We start from the raw sequence: 21,504 nt of genomic DNA on the forward strand, positions 1-21,504 counted from the left end.
GGGAAGAGGGTTAGGTCTGGATTTAAATGTGTATCTTAGAATCTGTATTTTTTGCTTTTTAAATGTAATTGTTAATTTTATATACCGATTAAATTTTGGCTCCAGGTTCAGGATACTTATATGTAGTTCTAGAACTCTGTTATTTACAAAGTAAATAACTCCATTATTTACAAGGTAAAATATATATTTTTTGGCATTTCTAAGAGATTGAGATGTTTGACTAGGAAGCATTTAAAAATAAATTTCCAAATCTGTTAGTGTTCCAACGTTTGTTATTCTTGCAAATTTTAAGTGGATTCCTTCTGTCACTATAATAGTTATTACTTGGTTACATTAAGTTTAATTCCAAATTTGATCTTCCCTTCCCCTTTGTATTTGTCATTGATGCTGTTTTGAAGTAGAAGAATGCAACTGTGTGACTCTTGAGTTTTGTTAATGCTCAAAATTAATCATGTACCTCTTGTTATGTGTAGTTTTATTTCCTTCCTATAGGGAAATGTATTTATAGAACATTATGATCCCAAAGAATATGATCCTTTTTATATGAGCAAAGAGGACCCGAATTTTCTGAAGGTAGGATAGATTTCTTATTTTTGGTATTATGTGGTTGGTTATTCTGAGTAGCCCTAATATATAAGTAGTTATTTAGTGATTCCCTAAGAATGCAGTAACATCTTTTTTTTCTTTAAAGATTATTTATTTACTTATTTGAGAGAGAGCATGAGCGAGGAGAAGGTCAGAGGGAGAAGCAGACTCCCCGTGGAGCTGGGAGCCTGACGCGGGACTTGATTCCGGGACTCCGGGATCATGACCTGAGCCGAAAGCAGTCGTCCAACCAACTGAGCCACCCAGATGTCCCACATCTTTTTTTTTTTTTAAGATTGTATTTATTTATTTATAAGACAGAGATCACAAGTAGGCGGAAAGGCAGGCAGAGAGAGAGGAAGGGAAGCAAGTTTCCTGCTGAGCAGAGAGCCTGATGCGGGGCTCGATCCCAGGACCCTGGGATCATGACCTGAGCCGAAGGCAGAGGCTTTAAACCACTGAGCCACCCAGGCACCCCAGAATGCAGTAACATCTTAAGAATAGTTTGCCATCTCCATATCCTAGAGAGGAATAAAAAGCAAAGTCCAAAGTAAATTAAACCTCTGTAAAATTTGAAAATACTGTATAATAATTGGGTAATAGGTAATATTTTAAAATTTCATAGACTTTAAAAAATTTGTTAGAAATTTAATACATTCTCATGATACATGAAAAAAAGGTTTTTTTTTTTTTGAGAGAGAGAGAGAGAGAGAATCTTAATCAGGTTCCTTGCCCAGCATGGATGCAGGGCTCAATCTCCCAACCCTGAGATCATGACCTGAGTTGAAGTCAGGAGTTAGATGCTTAACTGACTGAGCCACCCAGGTGCCCCCCCTCAAAATCTATTTTTATTTTTATTTATTTTTTTTAAGATTTTATTTATTTATTTGACAGAGAGAGATCACAGGTAGGCAGAGAGGCAGGCAGAGAGAGAGAGAGAGAGGGAAGCAGGCTCCCTGCTGAGCAGAGAGCCCAATGCAGGACTCGATCCCAGGACCCTGAGATCATGACCTGAGCCAGGCACCCCCTCAAAATCTATTTTTAAATAAAGAATTTTAAAAACCACTCTAAGGGGCACTTGGGTGGCTCATTTGGTTAAGTGTCTGCCTTGGACTTAGGTCATGATCTCAGGGTCCTGGGATGGAGCCCTGTGTGGGACTCCCTTCTCAGTGGGGAGTCTGTGTCTCCCTCTGTCTCTGCCTTCTTCCCTCACTCATGTTCTGTCTGTCTGTCTCTCTCTCTCTCGCTCTTTCTCAAATAAATCAAACAAAATAAAATCTTAAAAAAAAACAACTCACGATTTCATTACACAGAATGAACTTATTAACATTTTTTGGTATATCCTTCTGGATAGCCAAGACTACTTTCTATATGTAGATGTATACACACATTTTTATTTTACAAATTGTTGTAACACACATTATGTTTTATAATCTGCATTTTTTTCTCAATAGTTCTATGATTTGCTTCTTTCTTTGTCAATAAATGTAAATACATAATTTTAATCATTGCATAGTATTCTGTTAATAACAGCTGGGGTGCCTGGGTGGCTCAGTCTGTTAGGCCTCTGACTCTTGATTTCTGCTCAGGTCATGATCACAGGGTATGAGATCAAGCCCTGAGTTGAGCTACGCACTCAGTGGGGAATCTGCTTGAGATTCTCTCTCTTCCCTCTCCCCACTCTCCTCCTCTCAAATAATAAATCTTGGGGTGCCTGGGTGGCTCAGTGGGTTAAAGCCTCTGCCTTTGGCTCAGGTTGTTGATCTCAGGGATTGAGCCCCGCATCGGGCTCTCTGCTCAGTGGGGAGCCTTCTTCCCCCCCCTCCCCCGCCTACTTGTGATCTCTGTCAAATAAATAAATAAAAATATTTAAAAAAATAAAATAATAAATCTTAAAAAAATATTAACTTGCACTGAGGGCTTAACCAAATGTTAGGAATTTTTTTTTTTTCATCCTCACTGCTACCACATGATGTAATTTGCAGATGAGGCAAGTGAGACACAAATTGGTTAAGTTACTTTTCCAGAGTCACACAACTGTAAATAGCAAAGCGTAGATGTGTTTCTAGCTATATATGGTGTCTTGCTATACCACCATTTTTTTAAACATATTCCCTACTGTGAACATTTAGATTATTTTTGACCTATTGCTGTTATAAATGATGTTATGATGAACTTACCTGTAACTATTTCATAAGGTTTTCCATAGGTAAGTTGCTAGAAGTAGAATTTCTGAGTTAAAGGTTATGCATAATTTTGATTTATACTGCCAAATTGTTCTCCAGGATGGCTGTATAAATTTGTACCCCCACCAGAGCGTCCATTTTCCCACACTTTTGCTTATAATAGTGCATATTATTAAACAAAATTAAAATCCTTGAGCCATAGACCTCATTTGAATCATAGACATTTTAAACTGCTGGCATTTGCAGACAAAGCAGGTTTTTGTTTTTGTTTTTTGTTTTGCTAAATTGTGTTGTGTGTATGTGTTATTGTCCCTCTTTTTTTTTTTTTTTTAAAGATTTTATTTATTTATTTGACAGACAGATCACAAGTAGGCAGAGAGGTAGGCAGAGAGAGAGGAGGAAGCAGGCTCCCCACTAAGCAGAGAGCCCGATGCGGGGCTCGATCCCAGGACCCTGAGACCACGATCCGAGCCGAAGGCAGAGGCTTCAACCCACTGAGCCACCCAGGCGCCCCTGTTGTCCCTCTTTTAATAGGTGAAAGTTAAACTGAGATTTTACAGCTAGAGCCTTAGATAAACTAGCTAGTAACATAACTAGTAAAGGGCAGAACTGGAATTTGAAACCTGATCTTGGTTTTTTTTTTTTTTAAGTATTTTATTTATTTGAGAGAGAGAGAGAGAGAGAGCATGCATGCTTACCCCAAAGGGAGGAGTGGGAGAGGGAGAGAGAGAAAATCTCAAGCAGACTCCCCAGTTGAGTGTGGAACCCAGCTCTGGGCTGGATCTCATGACCCTGAAATCACGACCTGAGCAGAAATAATGAGACTTAATGGACTGAGTCACCCTGGCGGCCCTGAAACCAGATCTTTTTGTATCACAATTGAAGTTCTTTTACCATGCTGCCAGTCTAAATGATGCGGTGATAGGTGGCCTCTTAAGTTTAGCTGAGCATTTTGAAGTTATAGCAGCAGTTCTCAAAGAGGAATATAGACCTCTGAGAACCCTGAAAGCCTGTTAGGGGTCCATAAGGCCGAGTAGTTTCATAATAGTGCTGAATATCATTTGCCTTTTTCATAATGTTGACATTTGCTCTGATGGGGCAAAATCAGTGGTGGATAAAACTGCTGGTACCTTAGAACTTGTTATTAAGTCAGTGTCACCAAATCAAACTCGTGGTCATTATCGACTTCGTTGCCATGCACTCACAGTAAAATCTAGTTTCACTTAAGAATGTCCTTGATCAAACATTAAAAATTAATTAATTTTATTAAACCTTGCTCCTGAGTGCACATCTTTTAAATATTCTGTGTGATGAAATGGAAAGTATGCCAAGCATTTCTGCTGCCTGCTGAAATGCAGGATGATTGTATGAATTGTGAGCTATACTGGTTTAATTTTTTTTTTTAAGGTATACTGTTTTTACTTGAAAGAATGTCTTACAAACTGTAATTAAGTGTTGGGTGTTTGGCAGACATTTTAATAAAGTAAGTCTGTCACTTCAGGAAAAACAGCTGACAATATTTGTTGCTAATAGTAAAATATGGATTTTTAAGCAAAAATTTGAATTTTGGAGAAATATTCACCATCATGGGTGTGATGGCTTCCTAATGCCCTTACACTTTTCTGATGAGAGTGGTAATGATTTTAATGAATGTAATTATAGGGTAATGAAATATATTAGCATTTGGAAGATCTCACATATATCAGTGATATAATTTTTTCCAAATAGTCAACCCATAACATAGACAAAAGATCCATTCAAAGTTCAAGCTAGGCCAATGGATTTTTTTAAATATTTTATTTATTTATCAGAGAGAGATAGGGGGAGAGAGTGAGCACAGGCAGACAGAATGGCAGGCAGAGGCAGAGGGAGAAGCAGGCTCCCTGCTGAGCAAGGAGCCCGATGTGGGACTCCATCCCAGGACGCTAGGATCATGACCTGAGCCGAAGGCAGCTGCTTAACCAACTGAGCCACACAGGTGTCCCTAGGCCAATGGATTTTAGTGTAGTTGAGTTTGAATAATTTATTGATACAGTTTCAGATTGGACATCATAACCTTTAAGAAACTACCACTTACTGCATTTGGGTAGAGTGTCTAAGAAGAATATTTGATCTGAATCAGATCAATTCATATTAGAATGATCTGAAAAAGCTATTAAAATTAGAGTTGACTATGGGGTGCCTGGGTGGCTCAGTGGGTTAGGCCTCTGCCTTTGGCTCAGGTCATGATCTCAGGGTCCTGGGATCAAGTCCTGCATTGGGCTCTCTGCTCAGCAGGGAGCCTGCTTCCTCCTCTCTCTCTCTGCCTGCCTCTCTGCCTACTTCTGATCTCTCTCTCTGCCAAATAAATTAAAAATTTAAAAAAAAATTAGAGTTAACTATGATGGAGGGCCCTCATTTCTTTGTAATGTGTTAAATATAAATAATGGTTACTCTGAAATATGTAGAGACTATTCTTTTTTTATTTTAATTTTATTTATTTATTTATTTTTTAAAAGATTTTATTTATTTATTTGAAAGACAGAGATCGCAAGTAGGCAGAGAGGCAGGCAGAGAGAGAGGAAGGGAAGCAGGTTCCCTGCTGAGCAGAGAGCCGGATGCGGGACTCGATCCCAGGACCCTGGGATCATGACCTGAGCTGAAGGCAGACGCTTAACAGCTGAGCCACTGAGCACCCTAAGAGTATATTCTTGATTCATCTGGCCAAAGAGTCGTACACAGTTGCTTAGTTTAGACTGAAAGAGACCTGCCACCCTGTCCTCAAAAGACATGTTTTTCTTATAGGTTACCATTCCACCATTTCGTGATCCTTTGAAAAAGGCACAATATGACAAAGATGATGAAAAAAGAACTCTTCTTCAGTGTGAGACTGGTACTTAGTGCCTAATTGTTACATGATTTTACAACCAAGAGCAATGGGAGTTGCATTTAATTGTACTAATTTAGGTTACTAATCTTCCTGCAGGCAAAATATATACAATGAAAGAATTTAAAGAGATTGAAAAGGCCAAACTGCATTCCAGATTCCCAAGAATTTCTAATTCAAGGCACTTTATGACTCCAAATGAGTGGCTTAAGCTGCCTACAACTTACATAGAAAGTGAATTTTGTAAAAGGAGCAGGTAATGGTTAATATTATAGAAATTATAGAACCTTTGGAATTTGAAGCTGTTCTTAAGACAGTGGTATAAATTTTGTCATAATTCTGATTTTTAAAAAATTTCATTCTTCAATGAGAAATCTGTAATTCTTTATTCCTATTTTTGATGTTTCTTTTTTTCTTGGGCACTTTCAAGATTTTCTCCTTGCTTTTCAATAGCTAGATTGTGATGTGTCTGAGTGTGTGTGTGTGTGTGTGTGTGTGTGCGCGTATGTGTCCCCTTTCTTTCTGTTTATCCTGCTTAGGGTTCTCAGAGATTCTTGTATCTGTTGTTTGACATCTTTCTTTTTTTATTTTTGGAAAATATGAGGCCATTATCACTTCAATTATTTCTTATGCCCCATTCTTTGTTTTTCTTTTCTTTCTGAGACTCCAATTATTATTATTATTATTATTATTATTATTTTAAAGATTTTATTTATTTGACAAAGAGAGCGAGCACAAGTAGGGAGAGCAGTAGGCAAAGGGAGAGGCAGAAGCAGATTCCCTGCTGAGCAGGAAGCCCGATGTGGGGCTTGATCCCAGCCAGGTGTCCCTATTATGTTTTTTTAAAGATTTAAAAAAATTTTTTTTAAAGATTTTTATTTATTTATTTGACAGAGAGAGACCACAAGCAGGCAGAGCAGCAGGCAGAGAGAGAGGGAAGCAGCCTCCCCACTGAGCAGAGAGCCCAATACAGGGCTTGATCCCAGGAACCTGAGATCATGACCTGAGCTGTAGGCAGAGGCTTTAACTCGCTGAGCCTCCCAGGCACCCCTTAAAAAGATTTTTATTTGAGAGAGACCACACAAGAGAAAGAGTACTGGTAGGGGCGTGGGGCAGAAGGAAAGGGTGAAACAGGCTCCCTGCTGAGCAAGGAGCCCAGTGTGGGACTCCATCTTAGGACCTTGGGATCATGACCAAGCCGAAGGCAGACACCTGACTGAGTGAGCCTCGAAGGTGCCCCTGAGACTCCAATATATATATGTTAGACCATCTGATATTGTCTCATAGCTCTGTAGCTCTTATTTTGTTCTTTTCTGTTAAAAAAAATTTTTTTTCTGCTTATATTTCAGTTGGACAGTTTCTACTAACCTATCTTTTGGTTCTCTGAGCCTTTCCTCAGCTATGTTCCATCTCTCTTTTTTTTAAAAGATTTTATTTATTTTGAGAGAGAGAGAGAGAGAGAGCCAGATACAGAAATAGTGACAGAGAGCATGAGATCAGAGAGGAGAGGGAGAAGCAGGTTCCTACTGAGCAAGGAGCCCAACACAGGGCTCCATCCCAGGACCCTGAGATCATGACCTGTGCTGAAGGCACCACCCAGGCGCCCCTGTGTCCCATCTTTTGATCAGTCCATCAGTGGAATTCTTTGTCTCTGGTGTGATTTTTATTTCTAGCATTTCCATTTGATTTTTTCACATAGTTTTCATTTCTTTTGATACTCTCTTGTTTATACAGGTTCACTTTTCCATTAGATTCTTTAACATATTAGTCATAGTTATTTTAAATTCTCTGATAGTTCCCATGCTAGGGTCATTTCTGAATGTGGTTCTATTGATTATTTTCACTCTTGACAATGGATTATTTTTTGTCTTGCCCCCCCCCCACCCTGTGTCTTATAATTTTTTATTAAATGCTAGATATTTGAGGTTCTTTTGTCTGGCCTTTTTTCTTCCATGTCTTGTCATTTTTTATTAAATACCAGGAAATAGAGGTAGAATAGTATAGACCAAATATATCTAGAAACAGATATGCCTTTGCTTCTGTCAAGTATTAGTGTGGAGAATTGGGTTCATCTAGTCAGAAGTTCAGCTGGGTTTAGGTATTACTGTTGCTATTGTTACTTTTAGTGCATTGGAGGCTTCAAATGCCTTTAGTGTTGGGTTGCTGTTACCTTGTGCTTAGGGTAGGGGCTGGCTTGCCAGAAGGGTTTTCTCAAGCATTTCTACTCCCCTATCAGTTTTTGGCTATTTCTATAAGCCTGCTTCACAGAGTTGTGTGGGGGAGATGTGGGGGGAGTCTCTCTCATGTTTTTGCTTCATTCCCAGAAGTATACTGCTGTTGCCTGTTATTGCTAGGCTCATAGTGGGAGCAGAGGAATTTTTTTCTGTTTTCCTTATCCTGCCACAGTTTAAGGCATGCTCTATATCCTTGGGCCTCAGGAATAGCATGTTCTTGGAGTTCCTTTCCCTTCTCCTTGTGGCAGCCAAAGTCTTGTGTGAGTTTCCTGCCCCTGTTCCAATAGTAGCAGATCTCTGCTTGGTATAGGTATAGGATTCTGGACCTAAAGTGGTTTCTTTCTTTCTTTCTTTCTTTTTTTTTTTAAAGATTTTATTTATTTATTTGACAGACGGAGATCACAAGTAGGCATGTTGGGTCCCCCCCAAAATTGGGTACCCCAATAATGGGTCCTTGATTAAAGGAGCGAGACTGATACAAAGCGAAAGTCAAGCAAAGCTTTATTTCGCGCCAAGCATCAGGAATCAAACTGACCATCTAACAGACCGGCCTGGGGCCACCCCTACAGAGAGGGTAACCCCTCCCTGCTTTCCAGACTAACTTTTATAGAGCAAAGGCCATGTGGTTGGGCCTGGCCACACACAGGTGGCCAATGAGATTGTAACACACACAAGAAACTCCACAGTGATGCTAGGTGACCAATTGAATTACAATTTACCCTAGTAGACATTTGAACCAGCCTATCACCTAGTTCAGAATTGGTGCCAAAAGGCTCCCAGAGGGTGGGGGCCCATATTTCTTGGTAGCTAGGAGACAGTATGGGCCCCCCACTGATTGAATACCTCCTCCTGGCCTAACCCACCCTCGTACTTGGACTTTGTTACCTGGGACTGGTTTCCCGGACTTGCTTTTAAGTAAGTTCCCCTGGCGGGGTGGGGGATGGGCAAAATCAATTTAAGTTTTACAACAGAATGGCAGTTCTGCCAGGGTGGGGCTGCTCTGGCTGAATAGGCCCTTACAGGCAGAGAAGCAGGCAGAGAGAGAGGAGGAAGTAGTCTCCCTGTGATGTGGAGCTGGATCCCAGCCAAAGGCAGAGGCTTTAACCCACTGAGCCACCCAGGCGCCCCCTAAAGTGGTTACTTGTCTCTTCCTGTGGGACAGAGGATTTTTACTTCCATCCTTATCCTAGTAGCACTGGATCTTTGCCTTGGTCCTAGGTGTACCCCTCTTACTTCTCCATAAGCAGACAGGTTTTGCCTGTACTTTTCTTCCAGAAGCAGCGTATCTTTGCTCATTGTCTTGTGGGGGCTGTGTGTGTGTGGGGGGGAGAATTTACTTCCCTCTTCCCAGCAGCTTTAGGCTTTTGCTTTGTAGTAGGAAAGAATCCAGGGAAATGGATGGTTTCCCTGGGTTTTTACCTGAAGCTCTTGGTCTCTTCCTGAGCATCCTTGTCACATCCTTTCGGTGGTCTTCTGCTCTATGCCCAGTCTTTTCTGAAGAAAACACTGTTTCCAACACTATTAAATGCCACTTTAACCCTTCCTCTATCAAATATTCCCAGTTGGGGCACCTGGCTGGCTCAGTTGGTAGAGCGTGTGGCTCTTGATCTCAAGGTTGTCAGTTGGAGCCCCACGTTGGGTGTAGAGATTTTTACATAAATCTAAAAAAATAATCTTGAAGTAAAATATGTCCAATCCACCTCCTTATACTGGTCAGTATGGTCCAGTCTCTCTTTTGTCCCATCACTTGACACACATGTACTTTTCACTTATCATATAGTTTGCAACTGTGTAGTTGTGTGTGAAATGACTAAGTGGATGACTAGTCATTGGTTGAGTCTGTGAAACTACTTTGGAGAGATTTTGTGAAAAGCCTTTAATGCCAGCTTAAAAATTGGGATTTTATCATGAATGGGGAGTCATTGAGGGTAGTTGAGGAGAGCATGAAATGCTGGGAACTTTATTCTGGCATATGCTGTATATGACAGATTACAGATAAGATTGGACTGGAAGCTGGAGAACATTGAAGTTTTTATAAGGATCTATGTTGTTTTGATAAAGGTCTCAGGATAGTGACAAAAACAATGAAATGAAGAGACTGATGTGGTAAAACAAAGGAATTTTAGATTCTGGTGGCCAGATTTGGAGGGCCAGTGAAAAGAGAGGAAATCAGTTTGTTTTTTTTTTAAGATATTATTTATTCATTTGACAGAGAGAGCGAGGACAAGTAGGGGAAGCAGCAGGCAGAGAGAGAGGGGGAAGCAGGCTCCCCATGACATGGGACTCAATTGCAGGACCCTGAGATCCCTGAGATCATGACCTGAGCTGAAGGCAGCCGCTTAATGACTGAGCCACCCAGGTGCCACGAGAGGAAGTCAGTTTTGAGAAGTACTATCTTACGTATTAGTTTCCTAAGGCAGTTGTAATAAAGTACCACAAACTGGGTATTTTCTTCAGTTCCGGGGGTGGGAAGTATAAAATCAAGAAGTCAGCAGTGCCATTCCCTCCATGAAGGCTCTAGGGGAGGCTCCTCCTTGCCTGTTTCCTAGTTACTGGTGGCCGCTGGCAATCATTTTAGTTGGTCTGTGGTCTTTTTTTTTTTTTTTTTCTTTAAGATTTTATTTATTTATTTGACAGAGAGAGAGAGAGAGAGAGAGCGGCAGGCTTCCCACTGAGCAGGGAGCCCCGTGCAGGGCTTGATCCCAGACTGGGATCGTGACCCGAGCTGAAGGCAGACGCTTAATGACTGAGCCACCCAGGGTCCCCTTTATTCTTGTTCTTTAAAGATAATTTGCTGAGTACAAAATTCTAGGTTGGTATTTATTTTCTCTTAACGCTTTAAACATATGCTTCTTGTTTTTGGTTTCTGTTGTTTATGAGAGGTCTGCTGTTATTCTGATTTTCATCCTTTCTCCATGGCTGCTTATAAAATCTTTAAGGTTCTTTTTAAAAATTTTATTTTATTTTCTTAAAGATTTTATTAGCGTGAGCGAGAGAGAGAGCATGAGCAGGGGGAGGGGCAGAGGAAGAAGCAGGCTCCGCACTGAGCAGGGAGCCCAACACGGAGCTCAAGCCCAGGACCGGGATCATGACCAAAGCCAAAGGCAGACCCTTAACTGACTGAGCCATTCAGGTGCCCCAGTCTTAGTATTCTGCACTCTTACTAGAGGTGTCTAGGTATAGATGTCTTTTTATTTAATCTGTTGGTATATATTGTGCTTCTTGGATCTCTGTGTTCATTTTTCATCAGTCTTGAAAATTCACAGCAATGATCTCTTGATTGCTTTTTCTTTATTTGTTCCATTCTGCTTCTGGGCTCAAATTAGACATATATTAGACCTTATGTCTTTTTATTTTTATTTTTTAGAGGGAGAGAGGGGGAGAGACAAATGGAGAGGAAGAGAAAAATCTTTTTTTTTTTTTAAGATTTATTTATTCTAGAGAGAGAGTACAGGAGCAGGGAGAGCGGCAGAGGGTGAAAGAGAGGGGAAGCAGACTCCCCACTGAGTGGGGAACCAGATAAAGGGCTGGGTCTCAGGATGCCTAGATCATGACTTGAGCTGAAACCAAGAGTCAGATGCTTAACCGACTGAACCACTCAGGGGTGTCAGTTTCAGTAGCGCTTAAATACTCAAGAATGTACACTAGTTTGAAATAATGGTCTTTTGGACAATATACATAGCAGTCAATATATAACAATAATTTCTGTATAAATATAAGATAGTTTTGTTTTCAAAAACATCCTCACACCATGTTATCTTATTAAAGGTTAAAAGTGAAAATGAATTTTAACGATTGTAGCTTTGATATGAAACCCTTGACAAGAGTTCCTCATCCTGTGGAGGCTCAGCAAGAAGAAAAAGCAGTTATTTCCAAGTGAGTCTGTTTTTCCATAGCTTTGCTTTTTTCATTAAAGATGCTTGGCTGTGTTTCCATCCCCTGCCATCCTTTTAAGTTGCTGGAGTGGTGCTGAGGCATACACCACGCTCCTGTGGCATGACATTGGGCCCCTCCTGCCTCTGTGTTGGGATGAGGTGGTGACAGAGGCTTTAACCTACGGAGCCACCCAGGCGCTCCTCAACTCTGGTTTTTTTTTTTTTTTTTTAATTTTAATTTTTTTTTCAGTTGCTCTTTTATTTTTATTTTTTTTTAATAAACATATATTTTTATCCCCAGGGGTACAGGTCTGTGAATCACCAGGTTTACACACTTCACAGCACTCACCAAAGCACATACCCTCCCCAATGTCCATAATACCAGCCCCTTCTCCCAACACCCCTCCCCCCGGCAACCCTCAGTTTGTTTTGTGAGATTAAGAGTCACTTATGGTTTGTGTCCCTCCCAATTCCATCTTGTTTCATTGATTCTTCTTCTACCCACTTAAGCCCCCATGTTGCATCACCACTTCCTCATATCAAGGAGATCATATGACTCAACTCTGGTTTTAAAGAACAAATTGCTAACACATTCAGAAATAACAGACAGGGACAGAAGACAGACTGTTAACAACTCAAAGTTTAGGAGATTTTTAAAAATTGGAATTGGAGCAGAAAAATGGAATTTTTGACTAGTTTTGGTGGATAGCAGGTACACCGAGAATGAAGCAATATTGCGAGGAGAGTGGTAGTAAGTACTACTTGTGACAGAGGGATCCTCTCAATTGCCTAGTTATGGAATTCAAGGAAGAGATTTCTCTGTATAGTTACATCATCTGTTTAACTAGCTGATTAAAACTAATGAGATCCCGCAGCTGTTGGTGCAGGGAATGTAAAGTGGTGCAGCAACTATGGAAAAGGGTTGGGCAGTTTTTCAAAATGTGAAACATTAAATGGCCATGTGACCCAGCGATTCAACTCCTACCCAGGAAAAGTGGAAACATACGTCCACATAAGTGATCATGACCTGACTGTGAGTGATCATGGCGATATTAGTCACAATCGCCAAAAAGTGGAAACAACCTAGATATTCATCAGCTGGTGAGTGGGTAAAAAAAAATGTGCCATATCTCTACCTGGAGTATTATTTGGTGATTAAAAGGAAGAGAAGTAGTGATACATGTTATGAAATGGTTGAAGCTAAAAGTATTCTCTGTGAAAGAGGACAGCCACAAAAGACCACATACTGTATAATCCTATGTCCAGGAAGGCAGATCTATAGAGACAGGAAGTAGACTGTTGTTGGGCTAGGCCTAGGGTTGGGGATGGACAGTGATTGTAAATGAGCTTGAGGTTTTTAGACTTTCTAAAATTAGATCATGGTGTTGGTTGGACAGCTCTAAATACACTAGTAATCATTGATTTCTATATTTAAAATGGGTGAATTGTGTGGTGTGTAAATTACACCTCAGTAAAGCTGTTGATCGTAATAGAAAATATTAAAAATATTAAAAATTATTTTAAAAACCAAGCAAAGCAGAAGAAAAATGAGCTTATATGATGTACAATTCTCTGTTCCTAAAAAGCCCCAAAGTAAGTTGCAGTACACTTTCCTTTTTCTGAGTAGGCTCAGAATTTGATGGATAAATGGAGTGTGGCCAAAGCCAGAGGGCTTTTTAGAGATGATTGATGCTGCCATGGACAGCAGAAAAAATGATTAATGACTAATTGTAGAAACAGATGACTGTTGAGATGGAGGTGGACGCTGTGGGCTTCTCAGTGGGGTGGTTTAATAATTGGCTGCTTTTTTTTTTTTTTTTTTAAAGATTTTTTATTTATTTATTTGACAGAGAGAGATCACAAGTAGGCATAGAGGCAGGCAGAGAGAGAGGCGGGGGGCGGGGGGGAAGCAGGCTCCCTGCTGAGCAGAGAGCCCGATGCGGGACTCGATCCCAGGACCCTGAGATCATGACCTGAGCCGAAGGCAGCGGCCTAACCCACTGAGCCACCCAGGCGCCCATAATTGGCTGCTTTTTGAATGGGAGTTTAAATTCAGAAATAATAGAAGTATTGAAAGTAAGTCCTGTTCACTTGGTAGCTAAAGGCCTTAAAAGATGGAATGAGTCAAAATCACTCTTGAATCCTAGGTTTCAAAAGAGTAAGTTTCTCTACAATCTCTAACGGGCACGGTCTCATGGATCTGTTTGGGTCAGGTTTTAGGATAATAAACATTTAGATCCTACTTAATTTCTATGTTTGATATAAAAGGAGGGCTTTTGTTCTCAAATATCTCTTCTAACAGAGTGGAACCCAGCTATGAAAGAGAATATTGCGTATTTGAGTACCGGGGGGCCTGTATTTTAGAGTAGAGGCTTAAGTCTATGAGCTTCCCTCTGGAAAAGAGGTGGATTAGATTGTGAATTAGGGAAACATCCCAGTTATGGCATCAGGGGTGGGGAAAGCATATTGGACTTCGACAGTTAGACCTTCCTTGGGAAGACACAATGGACAACTCTGTGAGGCGGACATTTACTCTGAAATAACCCCACTCAGCTGTTTGATTAAGCAGCAAAGCAGTTACACATGGAACTAATATTAAAGCTAGGTAATGCTATTCATTTGGGTTTCTTTTTTATAAAAATGTGTAGATTCATATAAAACTCACCAAATTCAAACTAAAAAAACTTTTTTTAATTAAAAATTTTAAAAAATTTTTATTATTTTTTTAATTTTAAAGATTTTTATTTGACAGAGAGAGATCCCACAAGTAGGCAGAGAGGCAGGCGGGGGGGGGGGGGGAAGCAGGCTCCCTGGTGAGCAGAGAGCCCAATGTGGGGGCTTGATCCCAGGACCCGGAGATCATGACCCGAGCTGAAGGAAGAGGCCTAACCCACTGAGCCACCCAAGCTCCCGCCCCGCCAAATTAATTAATTAATTAATTAATTATTTTACTTTTATTTATTTTTTAATATTTTATTTATTTGACAGAGATCACAAGTAGGCAGAGAGGCAGGCAGAGAGAGAGGAGGAAGCAGGCTCCCCTTGGAGCAGAGAGCCCGATGTGGGGCTTGATCCCAGGACCCTGGGATCATGACCTGAGCTGAAGGCAGAGGCTCAACCCACTGAGCCACCCAGGTGCCCCCCCAATTTTTTTTTAATGCTACAGGTGAGTTGTTACTTAAGAGAATACTTCTCTTTCTGGTTCCTTCCTACAGAAATAAAGGATCATCCTTTCTGGAAAAAGAATCTCCATCTTTTCATGAGAGAAGAAATCCAAGTCTCAAAGAGGCCAACTCTGTAGGCCACTTCCTTGACCCTCAGCAGGAAGGGGACCAGGACACCGTGAGGGCTGGGAGAGTCCTTTTTGCCATGCACAAGGTAGACATTGCTGATACCAAAATCTGGGCAGCTGGGAGCTTCTCTGTAGGACAGGCTTTCAGGAAGAGAGAAGGCAGTGGACTGCACCCTCTTTACCCCAAACAAGGCGAGGGAGAGAGTAGAAGAAACAGAAGCAGCTTCCTTTATTCAGAGGGACTGGAGAGAGTTGCCCTGGGAGTTATTACACAGTGGACATGCCCTTTGGTGGGTGGACTTCCAGGTTTTCCTACCTCCCTTTTAGGAATGTTAACTGTTCTCCTGTCTCTCTGCCGTCTCTGTCATCCCTACCATTTACCACTTAGCACACCCAAGCCAGACCCCAAATTTTGTTCCCCTTAATTCAACCAAGACAGGCAGAAAATTTTCAAAAGCACCATGTACTAAATGCAGTGTAGTAAAATTTAGGAAGTAAAGCCCCCCACATTAAAAAATGTAAAATGTATGGAAATACAGGTGTTCACAGAGCAGTTTTCTCATCCTACGATAACTACAGTTAAACTTGGTGGCCATGTGACTGGTCTCACTTAATTTACTGCTTCCAGGTCTACGTGCCACTTTTCCCCTTCATTTCTCTTCTCTACACCCTTGTGTGTCCCAGTGCCCTGGGGTAGAGCCTCTTTCAGGAGTGGATTTGGAGGAAAAGTCACAGCACACCCTTCCCATCTTCCAGTTAGAGATCAATATGGGAATGGTGCGTTAGTCCAGATACACACTCTTCCTGCCTTCTTTTCGGTCTCTCCATTTCCCTATTCCAAAGTGTCAGAAAACTAATTTTTTAAAAAAAAGATTTTATTTATTTGACAGAGATCACAAGTAGGCAGAGAGAGAGAGAGAGAAGGAAGCAGGCTCCCTGTGGAGGAGAGAGCCTGATGTGGGGCTTGATCCCAGGACCCTGGGATCATGACCTGAGCCAAAGGCAGAGGCTTTAACCCACTGAGCCACCCAGGCGCCCCAGGAAACTCATTTTTTTTCTTACTCATGGGAGTTTTATTAAAACCTTATTTTGTAGTTTAACTCCTTTTACTGTAATGTTTTAGTATCCTCCTATGTGCTTGCTTGCTTTCTTCCTCAAAAAATTGTTTTAAGATTTTGGGCTCCTGGGTGGCTCAGTCAGTTACGTGTCTGCCTTCTGCTCAGGTCATGATCGCAGGGTCCTGGAATCAAACCCCATCAGGCTCCCTGCTCGGTGGGGAGAGCCTGCTTCTCCCTCTCCCTCTCCTCTTCCCCAACACTCCTGCATGCTCTCTCTTGCTATCTCTCTCTCTCAAGTAAAATCTTTAAAAATATTTGTTTTAAAGATTTTACTTATTTATTTGAGAGCGTGAGACAGAGCATGAGCAGGAGGATGGGGAGAGGGAGAAGCAGACTCCCCTGCTGAGCAGGGACCCCCCACACGTGGGGCTGGATCCCAGGACCTTGGAATCATGACCTGAGCCAAAGGCAGACTCAACGGACTGAGCCACCCAGGTTCCCCTCTTCCTCAAAATTTTAGCAAGCACCTACTCTGACCCAGGGGTTATTTGAGAGGCATAATGGTAAACATAAGAGGTAAATCTCTGATTTTGAGGAGCTTACATTTTGAAGGAGGAGGGACAGACAATAAATATGATAGATGTGAGGTAGTAATAAGTACAAGGAGGAAAATAAAACAGGGGAGGTAGGGTAGGGAAGTACATCAACAGAACAGGTTTGAAATGAACAGCAGGGAAGAAACCCAAGTTGCTTTATACTTTTTACTGTGCTTATACTGTACAAATCCATGTTACAATGGTTGTGAGTATCTTGACTTTAACCAGCCCCCAAAAGGATTATTCTTTTTACTTTGTATCTGTGTCCCTCTGATTGCCAAAACCTCCTTTGCCTCCAGATTTCCCCTCATACAGGAAAACAGATTATAATCCAACCAGGACCCCTCAGGACAAAAATCTAGGAGTCATGTTTGATTTCTTGCTTTTTCCTCACTTCCCTGTCTAGCAGGTGTGGGCTCTGTTGACTTAGTAACTTTTCGGTTTCTCACTATTCTTCCCGGTTCAGGCCGTCGTGTTCCTACCTGGTCTTCCTCCTTCTGCAGTTGCCCCTGTATCATCCGTTCCCCATGCAGAAGCTGTGTTCTTTAAAAAATGTTAGATCCGATTTCTCCTCTACTCAAAACCTGTGAATGGCTTCCTTTCATACTTTGGAACTTATCCTAATTCCCTACTGTGGTCTCTAAGTCCCCGGACCATGGGGCCCTGCCTCCGCTCCAACCTCAGCTCCTGTCTTCCCTCCACATTTGCTGTGCCGGCCTCACCAGCCTTTTTTTGTCTTCTTCTTCTTTCTTTCTTTCTTTTTTTTTTTTTTTAAAGATTTTATTATTTATTGAACAGACAGAAATCACAAGTAGGCAGAGAGGCAGGCAGAGAGAGAGGGGGAGGCAGGCTCCCCACCAAGCAGAGAGCCCGATGTGGGACTCGATCCCAGGACCCCAGGATCATGACCTGAGCCGAAGGCAGAGACTTTAACCCACTGAGCCACCCAGGCGCCCCCTTTTTTTGTTTTCTGAACTTACCAACTTGGCTCCCATCTCAGACTTTTGCTTCTGTCCTTCCTTCTACCAGGAACATTCGTTCTCGAGATTTCTCCGTGTCTTACTTCCTCAGTTCACCCAGACCTGGGTGACCTCAGCACAAATATCTCCTCAGAGAAGCCTTCTCTGACTTTTCTAGTTACAACAGTCCTCCCCCAACATCCATTCCCCTATCCTCCCTACCCACTTTTACCTGTAAAGAGGGGGGATTCTGGACCCAAATAGAGGGAGAGTACATGGGTGTCGCTTGGGGAATTTTGTGAAGGAGCATTGTTTATTTCTGTTCACTTCATTACTCAAGTGAGAAGGTCATCTGTCGGTTGACAGTGAAGGGAGAAGACCAAGATTCAGAGGTTTGAAAAAAGGGAAGAAAGGGAGGTAGTATGTTCTAAATCACCATAATCCTAGTGTAAATGGGTACTCCAGACATCCTGACAGTCTGAAAGCAGGACCATGGCGGGGGTCTCTTAACTCCTGTCACACATCAGTGATCTACCCCTCCACTCCATAATAGGGTTGGCTTGTCCCCAAATCTCTGCGTGTTTTGAATCCAGAGAGAGTGAGGAGAGGCTGAGGTGGGTTTCGGTGGGTCTTTGCCTGAGAGAGGAGCCCCTCAGCTCTGGAAGGACAAGGCTTCCGGGGGGGGGGGGCTCAGCTCTGCCGGGCTGAGGAACTCTTTCTGCTCTGGTAGGCTCCCCATTCCTGTATCACACGTGACTCTTCTTTTCTGTCACCTTTAAAAGGTTTTAGCGACCAAGGAGTGTACACCCTGATCCTTGATCGGTGAGGGGCACGAAAGAAGGCTGTTCCGGAGGGAGTCATCCGCCGGCGGCGGGACTCACTCATGGTGAGGACCCAGGAAGGCGCTCAGCCACTTCCCTTCTGAGTTCAGCGTCTGTCTGGTAGTTAAGGAATCACAATACCATGTATTGATGGTTATTGCCAATGTATTTTCTGTAGATGTTAAATATTGCCTGAAAGATCCAATAAAAATAAGGATAGCTACCTTACTGAGTGCCTGTCTCACTTCACTTGATCTTTCCTGAATCAAGGTAGGTTCCGTCAGGCACCCTTAAACCCACTGCCTCACATTCTCGCCTGTTTTCCTCCTCTCCCCTCCTCTCCCCTCCTCTTCTCTCCCCTCCCCTCCCCTCCTCTCCTCTCCCTCCCTCCTTTCTCTCTTTTTATCTTTCTTTCTTCTTTCTTTCTCTCTCTTTCCCCCTTTCTTTCATTTTATTTATTTGTTTATTAGCAGGAGCAGGGGACAGACAGAGAAGCAGGCTCCCACTGGAGCAGGGGGCCCCGGGACCCAGGGACCATGACCTGAGCTGAAGGCGGACCCGTAACCGACTGAGCCACCCAGGTGCCCTTCCCCAGCTTTTCCTAACGGACTTCAGAAAATTTAAGAATTCATTTTGAGGATGATGACCCACTTGCTGATTCTGACTCTGTGTGTCACCCTTTGGCTCATGTTGAGTGTGATCCCTAGTCAGGGGAAGATGGCAGGATTTTCCTTAGGCAAAGGGGACACTAAAAGTCATCCCTCTCCTAGTCGTAGCCCTAGTTCATATAGGAAAACTGTATATTCTCTGTAGTATGAATTTATAAGACGTCAACTAATTTGAAATAAAATATACAGTAGCGTTGGATCGGGCCGTTGAAGGCCCCATGTGCGCGCGCCCTCTTCCTCCCTGACCTCCCCCACACTTGAGTGGCCCTTGCTGGGACAGGGGCTTCCAGGGAAGTGGGCTCCGGTTTCAGCCCAGTGCTTTAGTCTGGTTTGAAAAGGACGTTCCTTTTCCCTCCCTTAATCCTCTCGGTCGCTGGTCACCTGCTGGAGGTGGGTTGGTGGGTTAGCCGGCCAGGCACTCCACCGAGGGGGAAAAAGCCTGTGGGGAGGCTCTAGGTCCTGGAGGTGGTGGTCCGGGAGCGGGGGTGAGGGTGGGGGTCCTCCACGGTGACGAGTGGTGTTGGCCCAGGCCTACCAGCCAGGAGGACCCGGCAGCCACATGTGGGGGAGGCATAATCACCCCTTTGGAAACAGGCTCTAGGGCGCCATGGATTTCTGTTTTGTTTTACTCAGAACTCAAACTGCTTTCTGTCTTGCGAAGTCTCTTCGATTACTCTCTCTTCGCTCAGGGATCCTATTATCCATGGCTTCCAAGAAAGTGCCTACCTATGGTGGACATTACAGGACAGAAAAATTGAAAGAATGGCCGGAGACAGTCAGTTGCTCTCATGGAAGTATAGGAACATGGTGTTCTGGGATGTAAGTCATTTGGGTGATGGGACATAAATCCCTTGAGAACTATTTTGTCTGTAGTCATGGCTCTAGTCTCCAGAACTAGAACAGCTCCTGGAAGAGAAGAATTTCTGTGAGTGGGAATGAATGATCCAGGATCAAATGTGGCCAAGAGTGTGGTTCAGTTGGCTGGCCAGCTGTGGCTGCATGCCCCAGGGAATTCTGATACTTAAGGGTATGGTAAAGCAATGATTGTTTTTTTTAAAAAAAGATTTTATTTATTTATTTATTTATTTGAGAGACAAAGACCACAAGTAGGCAGAGAGGCAGGCAGAGAGAGAGAGAGAGAGGGAAGCAGGCTCCCCACTGAGCAGAGAGCCTGATGTGGGGCTCGATCCCAGGACCCTGAGATCATGACCTGAGCTAAAGGCAGAGGCTTAACCTACTGAGCAACTCAGGAGCCCTAAAGCAATGATTTCCTCATCAAGTTTCATTATTTTATACAATCCTATAATTTGTCTCACTGTAAAGAAAAGCTTGTGGATGCTTCCTTTCTTTTGCCATGGTAGCAGTTAAGAGTGGTGAGACCTTTAGCATTGGTGTGTGTGCACACAGAAAACTGTGGGTCTCACAAATGCTGCCAGAAATCATTAACCTTCCTTGTGTTTTCTGGCAAAATGACGAAGTAATTATTGAAAGCAACAACTGTTTATTTCTTTTAAAAGGGTGGTTCAAAATTTGGACACGTGATCAATAGTATTTATAACATTTATTACTAATATTAATAGGATGGCTAAAAAATGTGGTTTTCCAAGACATTTGTCAAAATAGATGTTTCTACTTCAAATAGATTGATTTAAGTTTATAACATCAGGGGAAAATATTTAATTATTTTACATGATTTTTCAATTGCCGTCTTTTTTTTTTTTTTTTAAGATTTTATTTATTTAACAGGCAGCTAGAGAGGGAACACAAGCAGGGAGAGTGGGGGAGAGAGAGGCAGACTTCCCACAGAGCTGGGAGCCCGAGGCAGGGCTCAATCCCAGGACCCTGGGATCATGACCTGAACCATAGGCAGTTGTTTTACTGACTGAGCCAACCAGGCTCCCCTTAATTGCTGTCTTAGAATAAGAAGGCTTTAAAGCAAGATTCTGCTTATGTTACTTAGAGAGCTTTATTTTGAAGACCCAAATAGCTATCTGAATATTATTTTAGATTTCATTTGTAACTGTTAAATGTATGGATAAAACTACAACTCTTGGGCGCCTGGGTGGCTCAGTGGGTTAAGCCGCTGCCTTTGGCTCAGGTCATGATCTCAGGGTCCTGGGATCAAGGCCCGCATCAGGCTCTCTGCTCAGCAGGGAGCCTGCTTCCCTCTCTCTCTCTGCCTGCCTCTCTCTCTACTTGTGATCTCTCTGTCAAATAAATAAATAAAATCTTAAAAAAAAACCAAAAAACCTACAACTCTCCTTTTCGAGGTCTCTCCTATTCACAGATTTGTTATTTGAATTTGGGGGTTAGTTTGTTTTGATGCATTCACTGTGGCAGAACCAAAGATCGAATAATATAGTT

General features: G+C 42.3%; 1 protein-coding gene across 4 annotated transcripts in view; it reads left to right on the plus strand.

Annotated features, from left to right (window-relative positions):
* The window catches only part of LOC132021175 (protein FAM228B-like), a 45,301-nt gene extending 26,601 nt beyond the window's left edge, over positions 1 to 18,700 (plus strand). For 2 of the 4 annotated variants that reach the window (XM_059405230.1, XM_059405227.1), the window contains exons 5-10: positions 493 to 573; positions 5,556 to 5,643; positions 5,737 to 5,893; positions 11,640 to 11,747; positions 14,962 to 15,124; positions 18,434 to 18,700. In XM_059405230.1, the coding sequence (XP_059261213.1) occupies positions 493 to 573; positions 5,556 to 5,643; positions 5,737 to 5,893; positions 11,640 to 11,747; positions 14,962 to 15,124; positions 18,434 to 18,463 (627 nt within the window). In that variant the 3' untranslated portion in view covers positions 18,464 to 18,700. Of the gene's footprint in view, positions 1 to 473; positions 574 to 5,555; positions 5,644 to 5,736; positions 5,894 to 11,639; positions 11,748 to 14,961; positions 15,125 to 18,433 lie in introns of all 4 variants that reach the window. The other 2 variants (XM_059405228.1, XM_059405229.1) reach the window with 2 other exon arrangements.
* Positions 18,701 to 21,504: the final 2,804 nt, after the last annotated feature.

Source organism: Mustela nigripes, chromosome 7 (assembly GCF_022355385.1).
Source record: "Mustela nigripes isolate SB6536 chromosome 7, MUSNIG.SB6536, whole genome shotgun sequence".
Classification (NCBI taxonomy): Eukaryota; Metazoa; Chordata; class Mammalia; order Carnivora; family Mustelidae; genus Mustela; species Mustela nigripes.